The sequence below is a fragment of the Hemibagrus wyckioides genome, linkage group LG10, assembly GCF_019097595.1.
Source record: "Hemibagrus wyckioides isolate EC202008001 linkage group LG10, SWU_Hwy_1.0, whole genome shotgun sequence".
NCBI lineage: Eukaryota > Metazoa > Chordata > Actinopteri > Siluriformes > Bagridae > Hemibagrus > Hemibagrus wyckioides.
The window spans coordinates 21438001-21465059 of NC_080719.1; the positions used below are offsets into that span (position 1 = coordinate 21438001).

Consider the following 27059-nt stretch of genomic DNA (forward strand, 5'->3'; position numbering starts at 1 on the left):
TGAACTTATTGGATATTTTCAATCTGTATTAATAAATGAATGATTTTATTGCCACAAGTCTGATATAAAATTTCTTGGATTTCAGTGTGAGTGTATTTAACACTGTTTGTATAGCCTTACACTGAAATTAAGTGACTAAATGATTACACCTTCACATTTTAGATGCTTATGGGCTTGGAGCATCTCAGAGAACAGAAATGGACATAAATCTGTGAAAAAATGAACCTTTTTATTGTATTATTTTTTGGAACATTTCTATACAAATATTGCCTCTATTAGGCCTGATAAAAACAAAAATACTTATGAAAAAATACAAATTCTTAAAGCCCTTGTTTCTACTTTTATACACATGCACAACAAAACTGGAGGAAATACCTCTGGTGAAAAAGAGTTAATGTTTTAATGACACATGGGTATCTTAAACTCCTGTAGATGTATAGGAGGTATATTTAAAAGTGCTCCATTTCCCAGAATGTAAGACGACAGTACAAGTGATTGCTTCAATACTACATGAGAAGCATGGCCTTCTCTAAAATGCCATTACAACATGGCAATGAAACGTTTACCAGTGTGCTGTATATATCTTATTCATTACTCGTATATCATTACTCTCATATCAGATATCTTGTGCACTGCTAAGCACTATCACACTTTATACACACTGCTAACCCAGCTCATACTCTGAATATTGTGTCTTTATTTAATTTTTCTCTGTAGCATTGTCTGTAAATTAAATGTGTAGTGTCTTTATTTAATGTCTGTTTTTCTGAGGGTCACCAACAGCTGGTACCAAATTCCGTGTGTGTGTAAAAACATATATGGCCAACAAACCTGATTATGATATCTCATTGCAGTATCTTACTGTTTATTTATTTAAAGCCATTTGTTTTTCACTGGAATACGGTAGACACACCGTTTGATGGACCTCTACTGAAATACAGCTTCAATGGGAGCCATAAATACACTGATTTAATGGAAGAAAAGATCACTGGACTACATGCTTTTAGTATGTACCGCATCACTGGGTGTTAGTGAGAGCTTCACAATATCTCAGTGTATATTAGACAGTTTTCTCCATGTGATGATTGGGAGAGCTCTCCATGGGATTACAATTCTGTAAATTTGTATTTGATTATTTGTGTTTGTATCAGAATTTTGTGTTTTGTTTTTTTGTTACGTTGTTATGCCTAGCCTAATTATATACACAGTTTTAAGTCGCTACCTTCTTCAGTAAAATATAGCTAGTTTTAGTAATCATGTTGACCTGATTTTGGAAAAGTGTTTTGATGTTTTTACTTATGAGGAGAGAATGAGAAGTAAGCAGGAGGCCAACAGAAAGAAAACAAACAGATGAAACAGAACACACAGATGTGCATATTTCAGTAACAGACTCCTGTGCCACTGCATGACAGGTAGACACTTTATTTATGAATATACTATTAATGAAGAGAAACTAACAATGTGTTTGTTAGTGAAATGAGATGAAACGCTGACAGCCTTCATATTGCTACAGGAAAATCTTGACTATACACTTTGTGTGTTTGATCACATCTGCACAGGATGTTGTCACAGCCCAAATTCAATGTTTCTAGGGTTTGTTTTTTTTTCTTTGATGAGAAACAAAATTGTGAGGTTCTACATCTGGAGTGTCCTACAAACCCACATAAGCAGGGCTTACACGCTAACGGTCCTGATCTGGTTTAAAATCATATTTTTCAATACAAGCCCATTACAAAGCAACATATTTCAATCCTTTATTCAAATTATTTCCAATTAAAAAAAACATCAGCCATACATATATAGCACATTAAAAATGAATGGAAATTATACCAATCAGATAGTTTGAAGACAAAATTGTAGTGCAAAGTAATCTTTGCATAACATAACTTTACATTCGTCACTTTATAACTTAGATTGTTAACAAAATATCTCTAGATATATATAGATATACAGTGAACATTAGCAAACTTTCCATTTACATTACATTCACGCATGCAGTTTAAAGACAAAAAAAGACAGGATAAAAGCAAATTCTCAAAAATAGATTCATAACAAAACAGTATGTTGGATTTAAATACAGCCTTAAAGAAATTTTGGACTAAATGCACTGAACTGGTCCTTTCCAAGGGTTGTTGTTTCTCATAGATTCAGTATTAAGAAGATTTTTTCTCTTTGTTAATTAAATTAATACTGTATTTAAATACAGTAACAAATCTCTAAAATTCAAATATCCATTAGAATGTTTTTACAGGGATGGAAATAAGTCTTAAATACATTTTCTTTTTTTTTCTTTTTTTCTTTTTTTTTTGCAAATAAAAAGCTTCAGAAAAGCCACTATAAGAAATTATGGTTAAACACTTTCAGCCTCTTCAGTAGCAGTGGGACCATTAGGGGTGCTTTCACTGAGGACTTTCTCTGGCTCCTTGCTGGCCTCAGTGGCTCCCTCTTCAGGTGATACTGAGTCAGTACCTTCCTTGCTCTCGGTGCCCTTTTCAGTGGCAGAGCCTGTACTGGGCATGATCAGTGCTGTGGATTCGTTAATAACCTGCACAGTGTCAGTAGGGGCTTCCCTGGGCTTCTTCACCTCACCGTTCTGCACCGGGTACGCCGCCTCCAGGGCAGCATACAGGAACTTGTACTGCTCCTGTTTTAATGGAGGATGAAGTATTACAAAACATGTAAAAGTTGTTTGAGGGTTATTTTAAACTGGGTGTGCTAGTAGAGAATATGACACATCTTTCTGTAGGACTAAGATATGGACATTCAGATCTAAATAAAGACATTTCTGGCAGAAGTTCTTTCATACATTTTTTTAAAGCAAAGTATGTCATTTTTGTTTTTATATGGATTTAATATCATAACCTGTAAATAAAAGAAAAACAAATATGTTTGTGAACATTTCTAAAGCCAGTCTGCAGGCTAGTGTTCCTGCTGAATGCCATCTCACATTGTGAATGAAGTAACTAAAGATGAAGTTCATTTCTGTCTCATATTACTGGAGTCCATAGATTTATTTTTTGATGAGTCTTGTTATGATGTTATGATAGACTTGTATTTGTGCCCATATGTGTCTAATTATGTATATATCAGTAAAAGGTTACTCACAAAGGTGTTGAACATGCCCATGCGAGCCTTGCGCAGGTCCTTGGCCACCTGGAAGATGTCCACCAGTTTCTCTGTGTCTGCACTGTCCAGAAGCTTCCACAAGGCGCAGAATATTCCAGAACGTGAGGAGCCATCACTGGTAGAGGAAACATGAAAAATGTAATAACACTTTACTGAATATTCAGCTCTGTACATGCTCATGCATTGACGTGCAAACTCCCAAAGATCATGTTTGTGCAATATGGAAGCAGCATAGTAGTACATGTGCACACAGTATGGACTCCAAAGCAGCATCAAGCAATGTGTTATGTACCAAATCAGTGTGTCACACATTTTAGCAGTTAAACACTCACTTGCAGTGTGCCAGAATGGGCAAATTCTTGTGTTTGTTGATGTTATCACTGCTCTGTCTGACACTCCGCATCATGTCAACTAAGTCAAGAGGGTTGGATGGAAGCTCCTGACCCGCCCATTTCTGGAAGTGGTACTGCTGCAATGTGTGGCTGTCTTTCCTCTGCAGGAGTAATGTGCAGGTTTGAGTGTATGGCTGCATGACTATATCTTATACATACTGTAGATAGCTGCACTGTACTGATATATGAGCATAGGAATCATAGGAATCAGGCTCATGAGTCATAATGATCAATATGACCATAAAGAACAGCAAAGCTGGGCACCTTGGTGTGCTGTATTTCTAGGCACCGTCTGATGTATGTAGGGGTGTTTTCAGTCTCTTTGACCTCCACTACTATCTCCCCAAATGTTTTCTTCTCATCATCCCAATACTGGCTGCAGAATTCCTGACAGATAACAACAAGAAGTCATGAGAAAGAACTAGTCTCATTTTGAGACCTACTCAAAGAAGGTGCTTAGATTTGGAGAGACTCACCTTGTCATTCTCAGTGCAATCTGAGAGCATGAACACAGTTTTAACTTGTTTCTGGAACAGCATGTGTAGAAAGTCAGCAACTGTGCCGTCCGTGGGTCCCTGTGCGACAATGAAGCTACTTGGCAACCAGTATCCCTAAAGGGAGGCAGATGTAACACATCATACATGGATGTACAAGATAGTGTGGATTTAACTGAGAATGCTGAACAACTACTAAGTTTTTTAAGCTTTGTAAATTTGAAAAAAAAAAAAAAATTACATCCACATAGGAGGCATTGATGTATTTGGTAGGGACTTCATCTTCTTCATCTGAGGAATATTCCTCTTCATCCTCAGCCTCACTGTCATGACTAACTTCATCATTCACTTTAATTGGGACTCTGTTGAAGTCATCTGAAAGAGGAAAAAATAAATGGTGATGAACAAAGACATTTGGACATTAGTTTTATGGTCTACAGTTTGGAGCTATAGGGAATGGGGCTTTTTACTTTGTACAACTCAGGTTCATTTCTTAAAACTACACATGGCAATATAAGAATGACCAGTTCTCACACACTGTATACAGATCAATGATGAGGTATAAATGATGATATCTGGTTTAAAAGAAAACAAAATGCTTTAGTTTGATGCTCACATGGCACTATAGAGGAGCGGTTCTTTTTCTTGTTCTCCTCGGTGCGTGCCGTGTTGGATGTTCTGTAGTTTTTGAATTTTGGAAGTTTCTGCATAAAAACCCATAACAACAAAATGTGTTCAGACTGAGTAACATTAACTCACTGTTATGTCCATAAATAATAAAAAGAGAATAGAGTACACTGACAGAGCAGTGTTATAGAGCAAGGTTATAATGTGTTTAATGAAGGGTTCTACCCAGCAGTGGCTCTCTGACAGGGCTAAGATTTGGACATTATCAGTAGGATTTATTTTTAAAAAAAGAGGAAGCACTCACCTGAAACTCCAGCTCCATAAAAGATGGATCATTTCCCTCCTTCTGTCTGAGTGTGTTCACCTCCGAGTGGAAATTCGAGAGCGCCATTTCTGTCTCACCAAATTGACTGTACTCGATCAGGGCCGTGTGAATGAGCACATACTGGGCCTGGAATACATTACACTTCCTCTCAGATCATGCATGATCCATATTATCCATATTACTCTGATAACTACACCAATATGATTCTCTACACAGTTCAGTGGAAACAGACTGCACAATTTCAAATAAATCTAACAAGAAATAAATCAACCAGAGTGTGAGAAAAGTGAAAAAGAAAAACACTTTCCATTAGGTAAAAAAAAGTCTACTAACAACAGACTAATGCTAGTAATTACGTAAATGTTTTATTAGATAAGATAATTAACATGTTTATGTCAAAAGAATTATTATAGAAGATAGCAAATTTTAGTAAACAAATGCATTTACTTTTAAATGTTTACTAAAGCTAAATACAGTACTGTGTTAATAAATTACATAAAATAGAAAAAAAATCTTAGTCATCATTTTATCATTTAGATAACGAAGTATCAGTTATTAAATCCTGTATTGTAAAATGCTGCTTTACAAAAAAAGAAGGAAAATAAAGACAGCAAGAGGCAGCCTCAATGTGACTCACCTCCACTTGGACCATGAGGCATCTTTGACGGCGAAGTTTGACCACATATCCATAAATGTCCACACGTCCTTCTGCCTCCAGACTCTCAATCATGGCATCGATACAGATGTAGGTCCCTGTGCGTCCAACTCCAGCACTGCAGGAAATAAAGTTCAGCATTGGAATGAAAATGACAGACTATCTCTATTTTTTCATAACTAACAAGGGTTTGTCAAAATATCATCATTTTTGATCCCCTATAGTACCTGCAGTGAATGACAATAGGACCACTGAAGAAGTTTTTGAAGGAGTTGACTCTGCGGCGTAGTTTAAGGAGCAGGCCGGGATCAGACGGGACGCCATGGTCAGGCCAGCTGGTGAACTGGATGTGAGTGACTTCACGTTCCGCTGACTTCTCTTTACGCTAAAAAGCAGGAAAAAATCACCAACTTTAGTTTGCCTGAATCATAAAGACAATTTCTAAATAAGACACAACCATTATTTAATAAAAAGTGAAGTATTACATTAGCTACAGGTTATGGGAGGTCTAATGATTAATATAGGAAATGACTGTAAATAAAAACAAGTTTGGAATTTGCTTACATTCATCAGGGTCAGGTGGCGAATTATGTAATCGGGGCATTTCTCCTCCCCCTTGATTTTCACAACCAAATCATCAAAAATCTCTGTTTCTCTCTCCAGTGATGGCCAGTATTGAGCACATTTGTTCTGTGAAGCAAAAGAGGATTGAGGAAACTTTTTAGAAATAAATATAAAACATGAAGTAATTCTAATCTAAGTGGCCCAGTGACTAGTGACCAGCATTGCCAGCTCCCAGCTCCACAATGCCAGGTTCAGTACAACTTGAGACACTTTGCCCCTAGTGGAGAAGTTTTAAATATCACAGGTTTAATATATTAACACAGCGTGATTAACTATACCTTGTTTCCTTCTTCACAACGGGTTACCATGACGATAATCGAAGTCTTTTGTTCCCAGATCATTGTCCAGAAATCTCCCACTGTCTCTTCCTTGGGGCCTTAAAAACAAACAAACAAAAAAAAACCAATAAGACTGCAATAATAACAAAAGGAAAAATTATTTCTGTTGGTGTTTTGGTTCAAAAAGCAGCATGTACCTTGGGCTGCAATGTATTTGTTGGATTCCTTGTAACCCTAAAAAAAGAAATGTAGAGGTTATGAACATTTTCATTTATTGAGAAAAGAATAAGGACCAGCTGACTTTAAAAGTTTCAGATTCACTTCAGTTCTCCTACCTCAATAAAGCTGGCGTTGATGTAGTCCTCAGTTCCTCCGTGAGAGAGAGAGACGCGGTTATAGTCATCTAAAAGCAGACATACAGCCAGGTGTTCAGTCAAATATATTTGTTAAAATGGGGAAAACAATGAAATTTGATTAAATGAAAGTTGACATTTAGATTTGTATTTGCTCCATGATAAACTTACAGGGAAGAATGTCAACATAGCGATTCTTTGTTTGATTTTCTGGTTTTTTGGCCTCTCTGACTGAGAAATTGGAGAAAATGCGTGGAACACTCTAAGGAAAGCAAACAAGCAAAAATATTTTCAGTGAAGTTTTCAAATTAGAACAAAATCATCTTCCTCATGTGTCTAGGACATGGGTTCACACCACATATTAATGAAAGTTTGAAAGTAATATAATGCAAGGTTTTTTCCTTTCATTACTACTGACAACAACTGAAATTTCAGATGCATTATGGGGTAAAATAGGGTAAAAGTACATTCCTAATCTTATTAGAGTTTCTTATTTAAATATTATTTCTGATCCGAACAAATCCATTCCATCAGCATTGTTTGACCAGGACTGTGTCTCTCAAAAACTTGAGAAAAAGTTACAATCATTTTAACTGTGAGAAAGTGAGAGAGTGTACAATGTGATGCTTGCACTTCCACTGAACACTGATCTTTGTGCTGGGATCCTGTTGGGAAATGTGAACAGCACAGAACCATAAGGAATTTGCAAAAATAAAATCTAGAGCGCCTATTGGTTGGTCTATTACTGATGAGAAAGAAAAGGAGAAACAGAACACATATGTCACATGTTTCAGCACTATACAGTATGTAGATATAAGAGATTTTCTTTTTGATCTAACACCAAGTAACACCAGGACTAGCATCTCATTACTGATACAGTGAAAAATTGGAAACTGCAGTTTCTACAGTGAGAATTTGTGAATGTGGAAATGGATCTTCAAATGTCTTTGAGCAAACACATCAGATCTGTTCTGGGTGCTGAATTTGGGTGCTGTTCAGTCACAGTAATAAATCATATCCTTTACAGTTACCAGCTCACTATGATAAAATTGCAGACTTTTTTAAACTGCTTAGTTAAAGTGTATAATTTTACGATACATTTTACATTATTTTTAGTAGATTTGGTACTGATAGTTACTGAGAGATAGTCTTGTATAAATGTTGGTTCCCATTGCCATCATGCAGCTTTCTTGACACAGTACACATATTATTGAGATTGTTGAAAACTAGTTAGGTATGTGAGAGTGGTGAACCACAGATAAACACCAGGGTTTCTTATCATTTGGAGTCAACGACAATACAGCAAGAGCTTGGTTAGGTGAAAGTGACTGTTCGTCTTGTATTTATGCAAAACAGAGTTATGTTGCACTAGTTTGGAAGACCTTAGCATGTGTGTGTGAACACAAACAAGAAGATATCTGAATCTTAAGGGTTCCCCTGGAACCAGAGTTATATACATAACTAGCAGCCAGGTTCTGTTCAGATTATGGGTAAGAACTGTAAAATATAGCCACATTGTATTTTATAATCTATACATTATATCTCTGCCTCTCTACACATGATGATAGGAAAGAATCGATTTTGATGTTTTTAGCAATGCTAAAAAGGATGTTTGCTGTAAAAGGTCACTGGTGTGTAGATTTAAGAGCTCCAATATCTTGGTAATTATTGTTTGGCTATTGTTTAAAAATATTCCAGTTTGTCCAGTTTATCTCTACAGAACTCTATAATAAAGGTTTGTAAAAATCCCCAGAGTCCAAATGCTCATGAATCAAATTAAAATACCAGAGAGTTACCTGAAATTCATCCATGAACAGACGTCCCTCATCAGCCCTCTTCTTCTTGTATGCATCAAGCAGATCTTCAGCAGTCATGGGTTCCACTTGAAGTAGCGCATCTTAGAAGAGAACAACATCAACAAAAGGACTACACCAGTATCAATAAGGGTGAGAGGAGTTACTACTTACTTGTTGGAAGAAGGTCATCCAGCTCTTGCTCATTCCTGCTGTGCCAAATAAAAACAGTATTTGTGAAACTGATTTTTAAAATCATCACATTTTATACAACTAAAAATTAGATACATAAATAAGCCACACATGAGAAGATTCAGGAAATATCCCAACAGGGATGAAGACACAGACCTTGACTTTTCCCTCTTTAAAAGGTAGATTTTGTACAGGACGAACAGGAGCGCAATAGATGTGACAATAATGAGAAAGCTCAGGAATCCAAGAACAGCTTTGTCATTGTCTAAAACACATCAGATATGTTTTAGGCTGGTTTTGAAAGTTAATATAATTATAATATGAATATTAGAGAAACATAAAATAGATAAATATTAATAAGGGAAAAAATTTACATTTAGTGGTAAACTTATTATAGGAGGGTTCAGATATATTCCCATTATTATTCTTGGCAGTGACCTGAATAAACATAAATAATAAAGCCCAGTGTCAGAATTAATGTAATGGTCAACAATTTTAACACTGAATAATTGCTTGTGATTAAATGTCAGAAGAAATACCTTGACTTTATATGCTGTTAAATAGTTGAGGTCTTTAAAAACAAATTCACAAACTTTTTTTGTTTGCTCAGATAACGGAACACCTTCGAGTATTGCTGTGAAATCCCCCTTCTCCCCATTCCATTTGATAATTTCACAATTGATTTGGAAAGAATTATGTTTGAGTTCTGTGACTTTCATTTGTTCTTTTACAGTGGGCTCTATAAAAGAAAGAAGAGGAAAATTAGATATTCAGTTTTTAAACATGAAATTGCTTACAATTGAAGAGACTATAACATTGTATAAGACTTATTTACTTTGGTAATATGCACATTGGCATGATGAATATGTTGAACAGTTCTACATTCATGGCTGGGGTGTTATATATGAACATGTCCTTGTTTGTTTTATTATTTATTATACAGTGTTTATAGATTGATGGTATTTGATTTATGTTCAGAAAGTGAATCAGACAGAAATACTGAAACACTGAACCACAGTGTTTCTGTTTACATTTATAAGCTATATGGGTTTTTCTGTGTTTGAGATTACTGTGACACAATAATAGGCAATAAAGGTCACTGAACATGTTTCTATCTCTATTATTATATGGATAAGTATATGTTATAAATTTATTAACAACCATTTTGTGGTCCTTGTGGTGGCTTTGTCTTCATACTGTCATCAGTTTAGCCTGAATATGTTGTGGCTTGCTTAAAGATGCTATGAATTATGTGTTATTTTATTTATGCTATTAATAATGGCTAAAGATCCTCAAGGCTAAAGTTGATGTTGTTGTATTGCATACTGTATTAGTTATTATGCATTAATAACTACTTCAGAGGTAAAAATGTGAAAATCCTGTCTTATACTTACTTGAAGATATGGTCTTATTAGTAAAGGAAAAATTGCGGAAATTGTTATTTCCATAACTTGCTTTTAAAGTGCATTCATATGTAGTATAGGGTTCCAAATTTACAATATCACAGGAGTCCCTCGAACAGTGCACTAAAATGATAAAATTCATAATGAATAACTGATAAGTCATGACTAATTAACAACAGAATGAAAATGATCCATATGAAATGTACAGTGACAAACCTTTAGGCAGCTTATGGGAATTAAAAAGAGAAATATTTCCTACCTGATTTGGCTGTGTGATTAGTGCAGGTCGCATTCAAAGTGATATTATTGCTAATGTTGGGGCAGTGTTTGCTGGTAAAGTCCCAGCTTGCTCTGATATTGGAATTAGTTATGTTGTCAACAGAGCCATTTTTCATATCTATAACAGAAAGTGTTTGATTGGTACATGAAGAAAACTGCATTGTTTTAACTTCCTTTCTGGATTATATTAGTGATTATTATACCATTATACCATTTATTAATACTAGTGCAAACATAGTGTTTCATTTACAAATTTATAGATACGGTCAGATAAAAACTGCCTTTAGATTGGTCTCAGTGGAACATTGTTCCTGTTTCTGTTCTCTGTAGAGTTTTGCTCAACAACACTTTATTACGTACAAAACCAAAAGATACATGAAATGGGAACTGTATGTTTGATTTAAAGGAACATGTAGATGTAGAGAAAAGTGCAGTTTCAGCCTGGGCCAATTTTTGTGGCTCCTTGAAGAGTCAACTATGGTCTAGACCATTATATTTCAAACATATAATTATAAGTGTATATGCAGTGTTCTCAAAAGAAAACAAAACAAAACAAAACAAAACAAAAACAAAAAAAGTCTATGAAAAGCTGTATGCTCTGGAATCACTGCAGCCCTGACAAGGATCAAAGTAGTCACTAAAGCTGAATGCAACTGAAATGGAATAGCTCCTAGATTTGGTATATCTTCTATATGGCTCTTCCTGTAGAAATAGACATGTTACAAAAAAAAACCTTTAAGATTTGAAATTAAATATTAGATTTAGCATTAAGCTTTGCTATATATTAATTGATATAACTTTAAACATACAGCTTTATATTCAAGATTTACACTGAAATGTAAAACTATTATTTGTCAATAACTAATATATATATATATATATATATATATATATATATATATATATATATATAATTCTACAGTGTATAAGATTCAAACACTGCAGACTTAAAAAAGTCTTTTTCCACTGTGCCATTTCTCAACTCAACTCAGTAAAAGAGGGGATTACAAACCAGGTCTGTTGGATAAAGTAAAGCTAGTGTCATTAGAGTGAAGTTATTAGTGTGACATTCCTTTGTCAAAACACTGTCTCATGTTAGTATGTGGTGGTGGTGTAAGGCACAACATCTATTAAGATTGGTGATATTCAGATAAACTTACCACATTCAATCCTAACTGTTTTGGAGTCACTTGTAATAATTCCATTTTCAAAATGATATGTCCCAGTGCAATTATAATTTTGAAAAGGTTTCAAACTGTTTAGGTCTGTCACCCCTACAAAGAACAAAGATGACTTTTATCGTAAAATTCATTCTCATGTGTTACATCATGAAATATGAGTTTGTGACATGAAAATAAACAGCTGTACTTTTTAAACAGTGTAAGTAATTACAGCAGCTTCAGTGCTTACCAGTGCAGCTGTATGTGAGGTTGTTTGCACACTGTGTAGGCCGATTGGTCCAAGTAAATTTCGTGGGGAGTGCATGTATATAATCAAAAGTAGGCTTTACTGCAAGAGACACATATAGCAGTATATTTTCATATTTTCTTTCACATCATGTGTATGTGTTATTATTACAATAGATCCAAAAGTCACTAAAAAGAATTATTAATTATGAGCTATAAATATTCTTAACTGTACTGTGTATTATATATAGTATACAGTATATGCATTGTAATGTGTGTGTGTGTGTGTGTGTGTGTGTGTTTGTGTTAATCATGTAATTAGTGGAATATATACCTGGAGGAAATGTGAAAGATACAGATTTGCTGCAGGAGTTGTCTTCAAATTTCAGTTCATTGCTTTTGCAGGCGTTCTCCATAGTGATTTGAATACAATTTCCAGATGCCAAATTCCATATAGTATCAAAACACACTTGTTCAGTCAATGTGATGTCTACATCTGAGTCAACTGCAAAAAAATAATAAATAAAGTTGTTAAAAATATTTTAATGATGCAAAATAGCCACTCTAGTTAAGTAAAGAAGTGTACACATTCTGTACACAGAATTTTTATTTATATTAAATCTTTGGAACATATGGTAACTCAACTTACCTAATTCTCTAGTTTTAAAAGTGGTGTTTCCATTGGGGTTACAGGAAGGAGTTAAACTGACAGTATAAGTTTGGCAAGGCTTTAATGATTTATGTTTTATTTGGTATTTCCTCTTTCTCCCCAGGGGTATTGTAGTATTTTGATTGCCTTTGTCTGTCAATGTAATGGTGTAATCGTCTGTAACGTTGCCTGTAATTTCCACTTTCACTAAATCATTTGACTGGTAGATGCTGTAGGTGCCTGTAAAGAAATGTTTTCATGTACATAGTGAAGAAATATTCTGATCACAACTAAAAGAACTTTTGGTTTGGAACAGAAGGGTACTTACACTTGGGGCCTGTGGAGAAAAAAAAGAATGAGGAAATTAGGGTATTCATATTGAGATGAAATATAAAAGTAAAAAAAGTAAAAGTAAATATAAAGTGCAGGTGTGTGTGTGTGTGTGTTTGTGTGTGTGTGTGTGAGTGCGTCCGTGCGTGCGTGTGTGTGTGCGTGTGTGATCCAGCATTGTCTTGTTACCTGTTGTTGTGTGTGTGTGTGTGTGTGTGTGTGTGTGATCCAGCATTGTCGTGTTACCTGTTGTTGTGCTGGACGTGAGTGTGGGTGAGGTTGTGATCGTGGAGGAGGAGGTGGGTGAGGAGGTGCTTGAGTTTACATTTTCTGCAAATTGTCAACATTGTCAGTAGGTTGTAAATTACAGCAAAGTTCCTAATAGTACAAACTCCATGATACAAATAATAGGATTCATTTTTATGATGCTCTTAAAGCCAAGTTACACATGCTTCAGGGTTTAGAAATGTTTTTTAATCTAACTCTTTATAACAAAGTCTCAAGTAAGTATTTTATCCAAAATGGCATATTTTATTGAACATAATCAACTGTTATTAATACAGAATGTAGTAAACGTGTGTGTGTGTGTGTATATATATATATATATATATATATATATATATATATATATATATATATATATATATATATATATATATATATCTATAGTCGAGTCCTCACATAACCTCATTCATATCATTACCCAAAATTATAAGTATATTTATAGTATAATTATAAGTCATGTTTGATCGGTGTTGATTTTTGGTGGTGTTTGCGAGAGAGCCTATTGTTTGTTGTAAGAACAAGCAAAATACATGAGTATATGAGTATACTATACATTATGACTATATCACTATATGGTCAAAAATATGTGGACACCTGACAATTACACATAATATGGATTTGGCTTTCGTTTGTTGCTCTAGCAACCTTCATGCTTCTGAAAAAAAACTTTCTACACAATGCTGAAGTGTGTTCACAGGAGATTGTGTATCAATGTTCCAGTTCATCCAAAAGATATTCAGTAAGGTTGAGGTCTGGACTCTCTGCAGGACACTGGAGTTTCTCCACAACAAACTCATCAGGCCATGTGTTTATGGAGCGATTCTTTGTGTAAAGGGCTACAGTCATGCTGGAACAGGACCTTTCTCAAATGTCTTTGTATGATGTGGCAGCCACATTATCCTTCAATGAAAGGAATGAAATCCTAAAAAAATTTTCCTAAAAAAATTTTTTCTAAAAAAGCTTTTGTTGCTCCTAGATTCTTCCATTTCACAATAAACACATTTACATTTGACTGGGGCAGATGTAATACAGCAGAAATTTCAAGAACTGACTTGTGGCAAAGGTGAAACCAAAAAACTGCCACAAAACTGCCACAAGATTGCATGACTGTCAGCTTGATTTTTTTAACCTTTTAACAATGGGAGCAGATGCACATGAACTCTGTAAGAAAGAGGGAGAGGTATCCACATACTTTTGGCCATATAGTGAGTCTATAATCATTCCATAACCACACAGCGTCATGATCATCCTTCCCTATAACAGGAGGATATTACCTGGCTCTTCTGAACTTGTGTCTGTTTGGTTTTTACCCGTGGTGATTGTGAGTAAGCCTGACGTGTTATTGTCTGTTTCTAGAATAAGCAGAATACATGAGTATATATTTACAGCACGTAATGTACATTTATATATATCTATAATTACAGCAAAAACACTCATCACTTCCTGTCCTTCCCTAAACCAGGAAGTTATTACCTGTTTTATTCAAACTTGTGACTGTTTGGTTTTGACCCATGGTGCTTGTGGGTAAGCCTGACAGGGTATTGCCTGTTTCTAGATTAAGCAGAATACATGAATATATATTTACATGTATGTAATACAGAACATACCTCACATTTATATGTATCTATAATTACACCATAAACACTCATCACTTCCTGTCCTTCCCTATAACCCTATAACAGGAAGATTTTACCTGGCCCTTTTGGACTTGTGACTGTTTGGTTTTGACCCATGGTGCTTGTGGGTAAGCCTGATGTGGTATTGCCTGTTTCTAGAATAAGCAGAATACATGAATATATATTTACATGTATGTAATACAGAACATACATCTATAATCATTTCATAAACACTCATCACTTCCTGTCCTTCCCTAAACCAGGAAGTTATTACCTGTTTTATTCAAACTTGTGACTGTTTGGTTTTGACCCATGGTGCTTGTGAGTAAGCCTGACGTGGTATTGCCTGTTTCTAGAATAAGCAGAATACATGAATATATACTTACATGTATGTAATACAGAACATACATCTATAATCATTTCATAAACACTCATCACTTCCTGTCCTTCCCTAAACCAGGAAGTTATTACCTGTTTTATTCAAACTTGTGACTGTTTGGTTTTGACCCATGGTGTTTGTGAGTAAGCCTGACGTGGTATTGCCTGTTTCTAGATTAAGCAGAATACATGAATATATATTTACGTGTATGTAATACAGAACATACCTCACATTTATATGTATCTATAATTACACCATAAACACTCATCACTTCCTGTCCTTCCCTATAACAGGAAGATTTTACCTGGCCCTTTTGGACTTGTGTCTGTTTGGTTTTGACCCATGGTGCTTGTGGGTAAGCCTGACGTGGTATTGCCTGTTTCTAGAATAAGCAGAATACATGAATATATATTTACATGTATGTAATACAGAACATACATCTATAATCATTTCATAAACACTCATCACTTCCTGTCCTTCCCTAAACCAGGAAGTTATTACCTGTTTTATTCAAACTTGTGACTGTTTGGTTTTGACCCATGGTGTTTGTGAGTAAGCCTGACGTGGTATTGCCTGTTTCTAGATTAAGCAGAATACATGAATATATATTTACGTGTATGTAATACAGAACATACCTCACATTTATATGTATCTATAATTACACCATAAACACTCATCACTTCCTGTCCTTCCCTATAACAGGAAGATTTTACCTGGCCCTTTTGGACTTGTGTCTGTTTGGTTTTGACCCATGGTGCTTGTGAGTAAGCCTGACGTGGTATTGCCTGTTTCTAGAATAAGCAGAATACATGAATATATATTTGCATGTATGTAATACAGAACATACATCTATAATCATTTCATAAACACTCATCACTTCCTGTCCTTCCCTAAACCAGGAAGTTATTACCTGTTTTATTCAAACTTGTGACTGTTTGGTTTTGATCCATGGTGCTTGTGGGTAAGCCTGACGTGGTATTGCCTGTTTCTAGAATAAGCAGAATACATGAATATATATTTACATGTATGTAATACAGAACATACATCTATAATCATTTCATAAACACTCATCACTTCCTGTCCTTCCCTAAACCAGGAAGTTATTACCTGTTTTATTCAAACTTGTGACTGTTTGGTTTTGACCCATGGTGTTTGTGAGTAAGCCTGACGTGGTATTGCCTGTTTCTAGATTAAGCAGAATACATGAATATATATTTACGTGTATGTAATACAGAACATACCTCACATTTATATGTATCTATAATTACACCATAAACACTCATCACTTCCTGTCCTTCCCTATAACAGGAAGATTTTACCTGGCCCTTTTGGACTTGTGTCTGTTTGGTTTTGACCCATGGTGCTTGTGAGTAAGCCTGACGTGGTATTGCCTGTTTCTAGAATAAGCAGAATACATGAATATATATTTACATGTATGTAATACAGAACATACATCTATAATCATTTCATAAACACTCATCACTTCCTGTCCTTCCCTAAACCAGGAAGTTATTACCTGTTTTATTCAAACTTGTGACTGTTTGGTTTTGACCCATGGTGCTTGTGGGTAAGCCTGACGTGGTATTGCCTGTTTCTAGAATAAGCAGAATACATGAATATATATTTACATGTATGTAATACAGAACATACATCTATAATCATTTCATAAACACTCATCACTTCCTGTCCTTCCCTATAACAGGAAGTTATTACCTGGCCCTTTTGAACTTGTGTCTGTTTGGTTTTGATTCGTGGTGTTTGTGAGTAAGCCTGACGTGGTATTGCCTGTTTATAGAATAAGCAGAATACATGAGTATATATTAGACGTATGTAATACAGAACATACATCTATAATCATGCCGTAAACACTCATCACTTCCTGTCCTTCCCTATAACAGGAGGATATTACCTGTCCCTTTTGAACTTGTGTCTGTTTTTTGTTGAAGCAAGTAGGTGATTGTGAGTAAGCCTGACGTGGTATTGCCTGTTTCTAGAATAAGCAGAATACATGAGTATATATTTACATGTATGTAATACAGAACATACCTCACATTTATATGTATCTATAATTACACCATAAACACTCATCACTTCCTGTCCTTCACTAAACCAGGAAGTTATTACCTGTTTTATTCAAACTTGTGTTTGTTTGGTTTTGACCCGTGGTGTTTGTGGGTAAGCCTGATATGCTAATGCCTGTTTTTTCAGAATAAGCAGAATACATGAGTATATCAGCATGTACAACGAATATAAACAGTCTACACAACACTGTTAAAATGTGGAAAAAAAACCTACAGTATACTAAGGGTGCACAACCCTAAACTAATACTTTGTTGAAGCACCTTTTGCTTTTATATGCCATCTCTTGACGATTTTTTTCTGCTCTTTCTAGGAATGTTTAAGATAGCGAGGGCATCTCCAGTGCACAGCCCTCTTCAGGTCACCCCACAGATTTCTAGTTTTGGTGAAGCTATTCCTTTGTTTATTTGGATGTGAAATTTTTTTTTTCTTCAGCTTCCTAGAAGCTTCCTGTTGCCTGAAGGTTTTGTGCCAAAGTGAACTGGTATTTGGACTGGGATTTGCAATTCCCTCCACCTTGACCATAGCCTTAGTCCCAGCAAAGCAAAAAAGCAAAATAGAAGCAAAGCATGATGCTGCCACCAGCATGCTTCACCATGGCTATGATGTTCTTGTACTGATGTGTTGTGTTTTCTTTTCTTTCTTTTCTCTTCTTCTTTTTTTCATACCTTTTAGAATTCTTGTCAAACATTTCTACCTTGGTCTCATCAGACAATAGGACACTTTGCCACATGTTTTGGGTGACTGCATGTGTTTTGGCATGATCTGTATCTTTGTAGTTAGTTTTTTCTCAATAGTTTTTGAGGGACATCCTGTTCTTGTTACTCATGCCATATTTTCTTCAATTCTTGGCAGCCTTGACATTATTCTGTGGTACATCTAATGCCTTGGAAATTCTTTTGTATGCCTCTCCTTATCGATAACCTTTCAACGAGATCCTATTAGTGCTTCTGTGAGATCCTAGATTTTTTTTTCTGTGTCTCATGAAACATTTTTAAGGGTTAGCCTATAGAACTACTTAAATATTAAGATGGAAACAAAACTTCCTGATTAAATTCTTGTAGCGTGTAAGATACATAACAACCATATTGTGTGTTTTAGTTGTAGTTGCCCAGTAGACAAGAAGTTCAACAAACAAAAAACAAACAAAAAAACTCCTTACTGACTTCAGCATTTTCTTTTGGAAGCTATGTTTTAACTAAATGTGCTTTACAAAGTTTCAGCACACCTCAACCAAATTTTACTAGGTGGATTAATCAGCACACACTTTTATTCAGAATCAAGGAACAGGTTAATGGAAAGGAAACATTAACAAACTGGCATTCAGTACAACATGCATTTAGTTAGTGGCTTTAAAGATATTGGATATTGGATATATCTATAGCTAGCGATAGATAGATAGATAGATAGATAGATAGATAGATAGATAGATAGATAGATAGATAGATAGATAGATAGATAGATAGATAGATAGATAGATAGATAGATAGATAGATAGATAGATAGATAGATAGATATTGGAAAGACTCTAGCCAGACTGACTTACTGATTTCTTTGTCACTAGGATGATGTGCAACATTAGAATGATAAAACGGAGGAAGATAATGAATTTGTTTATTAAATCTATATCAATACATTTCACTAGCTAACTAGCATGTCATTCATGACTAGGTTCTGTTATATTTGCTACATTTTAAGTCTATTTAATGGATTCAGAGCAACCATAATAAAACATTTGCATAACATTTCACATTTTTGATGGTTATTGTGCATGTAAAGCAATACAGTGAGTCATATAAGTATTAGAAAACAGAGAGAGAGAGAGAGAGAGATTGTTACCTGGATCAGCTGATCCACTGGATTGTCCTGAAGAAACTGTGGTCAGAAAAGCAAAATATATGAGACTTGGCACTTTGTTGAAGTTTTATGGAGCATTTGGAATGTGCACAGTGTAATAATAATGTAAATGCATCAGGGTGTTAAAAATATAGTTGGTCTCTTCCAGGAGATGTACTCTAAGCTCTAAAATTAGCCTGTATATCTGGATAAAATGAGATCAGCTTGTCATGTGGAGGTGCAGGACATGCTGATGTGAGGTGTTGAGGCAGCTGAAAATCGACCTAATTTACTTATTTAATAAGTATCATGTAAAGGTAAAATAACCCTTTCATGCATAGTGTTCACACTCCTGAACAGTCAGTTAATTTAAACCTGAATATTGGACACTTCATGGACACAATTTCGACACTTTATTGTATTTTCCAATCAGTTTACTTATATTCTATCCATTTTCTAACATTTGATATTTAAACAGAATCCAAATTTTTATTCTGACAGATTTGTAGCTATAATAAGATAGAAGGAATAAGCAAATTTATCACTTCAGTTTCTATTCTGCGTCATGCTTCAGGATTCATTAAGGTATCTGCTGCCACTAGCTGTGTTATTCATGTTAAATGTTATATTAATGAAAGGTAGGCTGAATTCTCTTAAAAGGATCTCTGATTACTAAATAAAGTACAAAATATGGTTCCAGTTTTCACATTTCCTTCTGTAAAGGTAGTCTAGGAGATTGTAATAATCTGTTTTTCTTAATTATTGACAAACTGCATATTTAACAGTAAAGGTATCTGAGGTAAGAGAAGATTAGAGAACCTGCTGTAATTGCATGTTTACTGTCTCATCATCATCGTAAGCTTGAATCCTGACAATGCCATACACATGGCCATGAGCCAAAATTGACCATGCTCTCTGGAAAGGAGGGATGGCTTATCTCTCTCCTGTCAATCACAGACACACTGGCCAATCCTGTGTCTGTGAGCTCATGAATGTGAAAGATAGCACTTTACTACAAGTGAACAGCAGTTCAAAAAGATGCGGTTGTCTGCCTTCATGTATCTCAGAGGAAGCACATGTTAGGTTTCTGCTATAATAAAAGAGAACTGTCTGGTGGGCTGGAACAGGCAGGTGACCAAATGAAGGAGAAATTCTTAATAACTCTGTGGTCACCAGGGTCTGGGTTATTGAGATTGAAGGTGCAGGTGGAATATTGACTGAAGGTGAGAGTTTGAGAAAGCTTTTGCTGAGTGCAAGACTGATCAGAGTGTGTGGTGATGATGATGATGATGATGATGATGATGATGAGATGACCCTGTGTTACCTTGACTGGAATTTGTGGGGGTTGCTGGAGATTGGGTTGAGTTTTGCATGGTAGTTTGCGTGTTAGGTTGCCCCTGACCTGTGTGACAAATTCATTTCATTATCCACATAACCAGAAGAACTTTGTTTCTCTTTACAGTTACAACACAAAGCAATGCTGCAAGAAACACTGAAACATTTATGCAGTAATAGTAATATGAAGCTTTGATCAAATTCTGTGGACAAAAATATTGTACATAGTTACATATGACAGCATTTTAGATTCATAGTTTTGATACTTTGTGTCATAGGAAGTAATGTGGAAGTAGTAGAAGAAGTAACGTGTGTGTGTGTGCACATGAAGGTGTGTGTGTGTGTGTGTGTGTGTGTGTGTGTGTGTGTGGGTGTGTGTTATACCTGCTGTATACATGTTACACGACCATATTCCTGTCCAGTTCATACAAATTATCAAATGGAGGTGCATCACTGAGAGTAGCTTATGTATACTGCGGCCTGGTTGCTATAGCAACGCAGAGTGCACAAAAGCTATTTCAGTTTTTTAACCACAGCTTCCTGTGTGCTCTAAAACCTTACTCCCCTTTCCCCAGACGAGAACACTTTGCTTTCTTCTTTTGTTCTGCTTTATCTGCTTTAAAAGTTTATATGTGCCACAGGGTGTGTAATGTGTATTTTAGGAATTACAGTAAATTAATTCATTATCTTTATTACTAATAGAAGTAATGGAAAGGAATACTCAAGAAAAGCAGAAATGTTGTTCTGGATATACAAACTGCACTGTCACTGATCACTGATCAAACCCACACTGTGTTTATAAAGGAAAAGTCACAGTATTGCATATAGAGCATAAAGTAGAGAGTATAGAGTGCAGTGTATAGTATAGTGTACAGAAACAATAAAGCAGAACTAGGATTTGCAAGAACGCCTTTTGACAGTCTCTTTCTCTTTTCCGGATGTGGCTTTGCTCAACTCACTTCACAGCTTAAACTGCACATATACTGCCAACACATTTTTCTGACGTTCCACCCACTTAATGGAACATCATTTCTGAAACTTACTTCGTCTCATTACTTCAACCTGCTTTGGTCTAATAAATAAATGATGGCATATATTTAATAACTGATCAGAAATAAGTCTTTTCTCAGGTCTGAAATGACAGTCTGTGCTATAAATGACATCCACAAAAATGTTGTGAGAATCTTCTTAATCATAACAACATAATAATATAATAATAAAAATAAAATAAAATCTGATTGTAATGTTGTTCAAACAAAAGGTTTGCTCGAGGGAAGGAGTTTCAGCCATTTTGAAAAAGTTCAGCCATGTTGAAAAAGGGGCATTCACGAGCCTGTGGCTTTCCAATTTATTTACAGAACTTTAATAATTGCGTAAATGAATCATTTCATAATTATAAAAAATAAAACACATTTAGCAAAGCTTATTCACAAGTGTTTGATAGGAACCATGGACACACTGATAAAGCAAATTATCATTTAACGTTAATAATTAAATAAATAGAAATGAATAAATAAAACAAAGCATTCGTTGTTTAATTGTAAAAGGATAAAAAAAATCATATTAGACTAATGCTAATGCAGGATATTCTGAAATAGATTTAGAACTAGAACATTATTCTATTTGTCCACATTGAGCTCAGCGGATGTGGTTTATTAATGTAAAACTGATTAGTTGATTAAATGGATCAAATGCAACATGGCTAAATGAAAAGATTGTATAATTTTATTAAAATAATAATAAAAACGAAGAAATTAGCTAGCATGTTACATAACGCTACTTCTACAACACTGAGGTGCACATCACAGCAAGAAAAGCTGAATTCCTTATAAGATGATCTAATGCTTTTCCCTGCTGTAAAATACAGTACATAACATTACAGCAAAAAACAAATAACTAAAATTTACTGCTTCCTCATTATTATTATTATTATTATTATTATTATTATTATTATTATTATTATTATTATTATTATTATTATTATCATTATTATTATTATCATTATTATTATTATTATTATTATTATTAGATGGTGATCGCACTGTGGTTGGAGTTTGTCTGAATATAATGTCCATTTTTAACCTTCTATACTAAGAGCAATATCCGATTTTTTACGTAACGTTTCCATAACTGAATGCACAAAGTGTGTGACTCTGTCCTCTTCCTCATTTCTACACTGCCCGCACATGAATGTACATGACCTGTCCATTATGTACAAAATCTTCTTTTAACACACACTTGTGTGCAGCAAGTTAAAGGTGAATAAAGAGCAGGATAAACCGTGGATAGATGATTGGTGCTTGGGAAAGGTGTCCTGCATTTACCATTTTATATTCAAAAAGTATATCCAAAAGACATTCTTGATTCATAAATCCAGAGTTAAGTTCCTAAGTCAAGGACGATTCTGAATATTATACATTAACACAAATCATTTATAAATAATATCGTAGTTCAAATCATGCACTGCATATTATTGTAACAACTTATAATAAAGTGTATATGTTGAGGAAAGTTTTAAAATAACATTATAGTTCTTGTGAAATGTGGTATAGCTGTAAGAGTCTTATCAGGGCTGTACACATGATGCACTGTTCAGCTTTAATGACCATTCTGGCATGTGGCTTTAACGCTCCACTTCCTAAACACTAGACATCATAGACAACAGCTTCAGTGCTTCATATATTTGCTACACATCTTACAGATGAATGGTATTAGGGGTTACAAAGTTGTCTACTTTTTTATTTCACAGAATTTTTTTTTTTTTTTTTTTAGCAGTGTCAACTACTGAGCTTGCGATTTATAGGAAGAGACAGAAAGTGTGAATGAGGAAGTGGCCTTAGGCCTGTGCAGAGAGGCCATATTTCAGAAGCAGACTGTATTGTGAAAATACACCCAAAAGGAAGCATAGCTGAGCTCAAACCCCAACGGGGACATGCTCAACACCAAAAACATACAAGTCCTTAAAGGAGTTTCAAAGCAGAACATGCTGTTATTCAGAGTGAGCATGTAAGATCAGGCCAAGACGCTACACACACTTACACACCGATCAAGCAGCCATTAAGCATCAATCAGACTGTTTCAACCAGAGCCTCAGTGGACACACCCAAAAAAATATACACATCTTATCGGTTCTCAGCAACAAACACAGATCTCTCTTTCTCTCTCTCTCTCTCTCTCTCTCTCTCACACACACACACACACTCATCAAATTGAAATCTTCATCAGGATATCAAATGTTTTCTGATCTAGCAACACGACACGAGGCATCAAGGAAGAGCGTTTAAGTCCAACATCATCTATCTTCCTGATTTATCACCATACTATATCAATTCATATTTACACTATTCATTATTTCTTACTATAATTATGCAAATGTTACATTTATTCAGTCCAAAGGGTGCCATGAATTGGAAAATTAAAGGCCTCATTCAGTTACACTTTCATTCTCAAGAACTCATTTACGATCCCATTTTACAGACAGACAGATCACAAGAAAAAGAAGAAGAAGAAACCATTCGCTATTATGTGAAAGTCACGCCATAACCGACATTCAACAAAATGTTAAATATTTTTGTACATAATAATAATAAATAAAATTTTAAATAAAAAATAAATAATAAACAAAGTGGCACACAGGAAAGAACAGTTCAGAAAGATCACCATGTCACAATTTAGCCTGAAAATAACTTTCTGAGGAAAACAATTAAAACTGCTAGGGAAAAGTTTTCTACTCACATAACGCTAATCCTGCCAGGACCAGGAGTAAAAACCTTGGTCCAGGGAAGTTTGCCATAATGGAGAGTAAAAGGCCTCTTCTAAGACACCATAAGTCCTGTTGGAAACAAATGTTCAGTTAAAACGTGCAACAACTGATTCTGTTTTAAAACTTGCGTATTTTTGCTCTAATTTTTATTTCCATGTTCATTTTAACGATTATTTTTTTTACTTACTCTTTCTTTTGTTTTATCTAATCAGTCGTCACAGTTTCCTGTGTGTGTTCAGCCCTGGCGTCTTCAAGCTTGCGCTAGGCTTGACAGACAGAGCGATGTCAGGAACACTCTCACCTTCAGCAATGCACTAAGGGCGTCTTAACAGGAAGTTGTATTTTCAGCTACGCCACAATCTCTCTTGCTCTGCCTCATTTGTTGAAGCTAAGAAAGAAGGCTGTCAAAACATCATGTTTATACATCCTCATGTCCACTATCCACAGTGAATTCCCTTCTATTATTTTACTGAAATTCTAAAAATTCTAAAAATCGTCAAAAATTTGAATATCTTGAGCATGAGAACTTTGTATTATTGCTGAAGTGAATAAAACAATTTATATGCTTATTAAAGCTTTTTGAGTGGAAGATGAATTAGAGCTGCTAAAGTCCTAATGCTTATGCTTTATTTGCCTTATTATATGGTACATATTTATAACCATTTGGAATATGATGACCACTGAGTATCTGAATATAACACAAAGCTGTTGAGAGAGCAGACGGCTGAAGCTTAGCACCATTAACTAACTAACGTTGTTCTTTTCTTTCTAATAGGACTGGTTAGCTAGTCAGCTTATTTGTTCTTAAACTCCTTATCGGAACAATGAGTATTGGGAGTTTATCATTAGCTACTTTACTTATCTTTACTTAATGGTTACTAAACCATTTACACTGTTACTTAATCAAAAACAGCAACTAGTCTGCAGTGTAAGTGTTAGTAGCAGTGATTCAGAAATCCTTCTATCACCATTTTCCTGGGTTTTTTTTTATTTTTTTATTTTTTTTAATGTAAGCCTTGCTAAGTACATAGGCAAGGCTAGTCAATTTTAGGGGTCAGACTAATGGAATTAAAAAGCAAGCTTTCTAATCAAACACCCACCATCTCATACAAGGGGATGTACATAGAAGAAAAAACATGATGTTAACTATCAAATAATTCCTCAAGTCAATTTATCAGCTCTCAGCTGTTTATTTACTTATAGATAGAGTATACGTGACGCTCCTTCAAGGACATTGATGTACAAATTCTTCAATTCTGGCTTTTAATTCAAAGCGGGTTGTAACAAAGTATGAATGAAGATGAAGGATCAACATCCTCAAACCTACAGCATCATCCTGACATGGTGGGGATTTTGTCATCAAGTGAACTGAAGACACTTCTCATCAGGACCAGACTAATCACCAAGATCCTTCACAGAGGGTATTCCTTTATTTTCTAATGATGTATATAGATACTAATTATATATTTATGAATATCATGGAATATATAATACAGTATATACATTATATAAACACATACCTGGTTTAGTGTAATGCAAACTAAATGGTGTTAATGAAATGATATAAAAACCACTGCTACTGTAAATTAAAGGTATTTAGCCTAAACATGAATTATTATCTTACCACCATTCACTTAACATGGGTATTGCAGTGAAAGATACAAACTCTTTACAGGAAATTGATTTCCAACAACAAATAGCAAATGACCTGGTATTCAGAAGAACAAGCTAGATATAAATGGTTAAAAAAATGGTTAACCTAACATGCGTTCCTCTAGATATCAGCATAGAGCTGTATAATAATAATAATAATAATAATAATAATAATAATAATAATAAATAAAATAATAAATAAAATAATAATAAATAAAATAATACATTTATTCAGACTCTCTCTCTCTCCAATGTCATGTGATTGTATGACGTAATATAATTCAGATTATTCAGCTTATTCCCAATGATCTAAACATCTCAGTAATTTCTCTGGTATCACTGCAGCAGGATTTCAGACACTGGGTGTCCTAGATGAAGGATTGTGCACAAGTCTCATGAACACAGCTCATTATTTAGTCCCTTGTAAAATGTTCTGCAAGATACCACTTCCTCACTCGTTTTTTTTTTCTCTCTCCTCTTTTTGGTTTCCCGCCTTGTATGAGGAAGTCACAAAAAGCAGATTCATATGAGAACTCACAACTACACCATCTTAGCTTCAAGATACAACTATAGAATTTCCGTCTCTTAAACTTCCATAAACTACACTGTTTCTAACAGTTTATTTTAGTTTTTAACATTTTTTACAACGTACAGATGTCTCAGATTTAGCAGTTATTTGCAGAACAGGGTGACATATGAGCTCATCATTTTCAACTGGCTCCAGGTTGTGAAACGGTTCCTGTTCTTTTATTACCTACAATCTCTCACACAAGATATTACAGTGACTAACATCCGCTGTGATTAATATGTACTTGTGTGATTTTGTCAATACAATTTGCTGAAAATATATGAGCTAAATATACCGTGAGTGGACATCTGCAGAAAAAGGAACTTTGTAAAAATAAAACACAGCAGGTCAAACCATTATATGAAAATAACCATGGTGTGCTGTGATGTGACCCAACATTGATTATTTCCCAATAGCTGCATGTCCTGAAGTATTTTAATCCTCTTGTAAAACAAGTGCACCTTTTGTATGTTTACAGTAATAATGAAACAAGTTACTTCCTGTTAGCATGTGTATCAGCTATACAATCATTTCCACACCAGCCTCCTTCCTTTCTCTTTGTTGTCGTTTTGAAGACTTTAACTTAAGGCATCTTTTATCTTGGGCTGCTACAAATCAC

The 27059-nt window shown here is 34.9% G+C and overlaps 1 protein-coding gene across 50 annotated transcripts; it reads right to left on the reverse strand.

The window, feature by feature from the left end:
* Positions 1-1740: 1740 nt before the first annotated feature.
* Positions 1741-24559, reverse strand: ptprc (protein tyrosine phosphatase receptor type C). Of its 50 annotated transcripts, none has more exons than XM_058400330.1 (46): positions 24407-24559; positions 24192-24288; positions 20446-20523; positions 19125-19160; positions 17116-17196; positions 16920-16991; positions 16723-16800; positions 16526-16603; positions 16314-16391; positions 16117-16194; positions 15920-15997; positions 15708-15785; positions 15511-15588; positions 15299-15376; positions 15102-15179; positions 14905-14982; positions 14685-14762; positions 14486-14563; positions 13173-13256; positions 12925-12933; positions 12597-12836; positions 12282-12452; positions 11952-12050; positions 11702-11815; positions 10522-10659; positions 10254-10385; positions 9399-9598; positions 9234-9297; positions 9016-9124; positions 8842-8876; positions 8671-8771; positions 7046-7136; positions 6857-6924; positions 6719-6755; positions 6522-6619; positions 6184-6309; positions 5847-6004; positions 5602-5737; positions 4944-5090; positions 4629-4716; positions 4254-4387; positions 3995-4129; positions 3783-3905; positions 3459-3619; positions 3106-3241; positions 1741-2644 (listed from the first exon to the last, which is right to left on the reverse strand). In XM_058400330.1, exons 2-46 carry the CDS (start codon positions 24247-24249, stop codon positions 2351-2353), a joined length of 4689 nt encoding a protein of 1562 aa, XP_058256313.1. In that variant the 5' UTR covers positions 24250-24288; positions 24407-24559; the 3' UTR covers positions 1741-2350. The 50 variants fall into 50 exon arrangements, with proteins under 50 accessions (XP_058256313.1, XP_058256312.1, XP_058256322.1 ...); XM_058400329.1 differs by having other exon boundaries at positions 8842-8879; XM_058400339.1 differs by lacking the exon at positions 17116-17196 and having other exon boundaries at positions 8842-8879.
* Positions 24560-27059: the final 2500 nt, after the last annotated feature.

What these genes read in the sequence shown, in the direction of transcription:
- ptprc (XM_058400329.1), bottom strand. Translation starts at nt 24,249, where the DNA reads ATGGCAAACTTCCCTGGACCAAGGTTTTTACTCCTGGTCCTGGCAGGA. An exon ending in TTAAAGAGGGAAAAGTCAAG is followed by an intron (nt 8,880 to 9,015) that starts GTCTGTGTCTTC and finishes TATTTGGCACAG; the next exon opens with CAGGAATGAGCAAGAGCTGG. An exon ending in CCGCTCCTCTATAGTGCCAT is followed by an intron (nt 4,388 to 4,628) that starts GTGAGCATCAAA and finishes TTCCTCTTTCAG; the next exon opens with ATGACTTCAACAGAGTCCCA.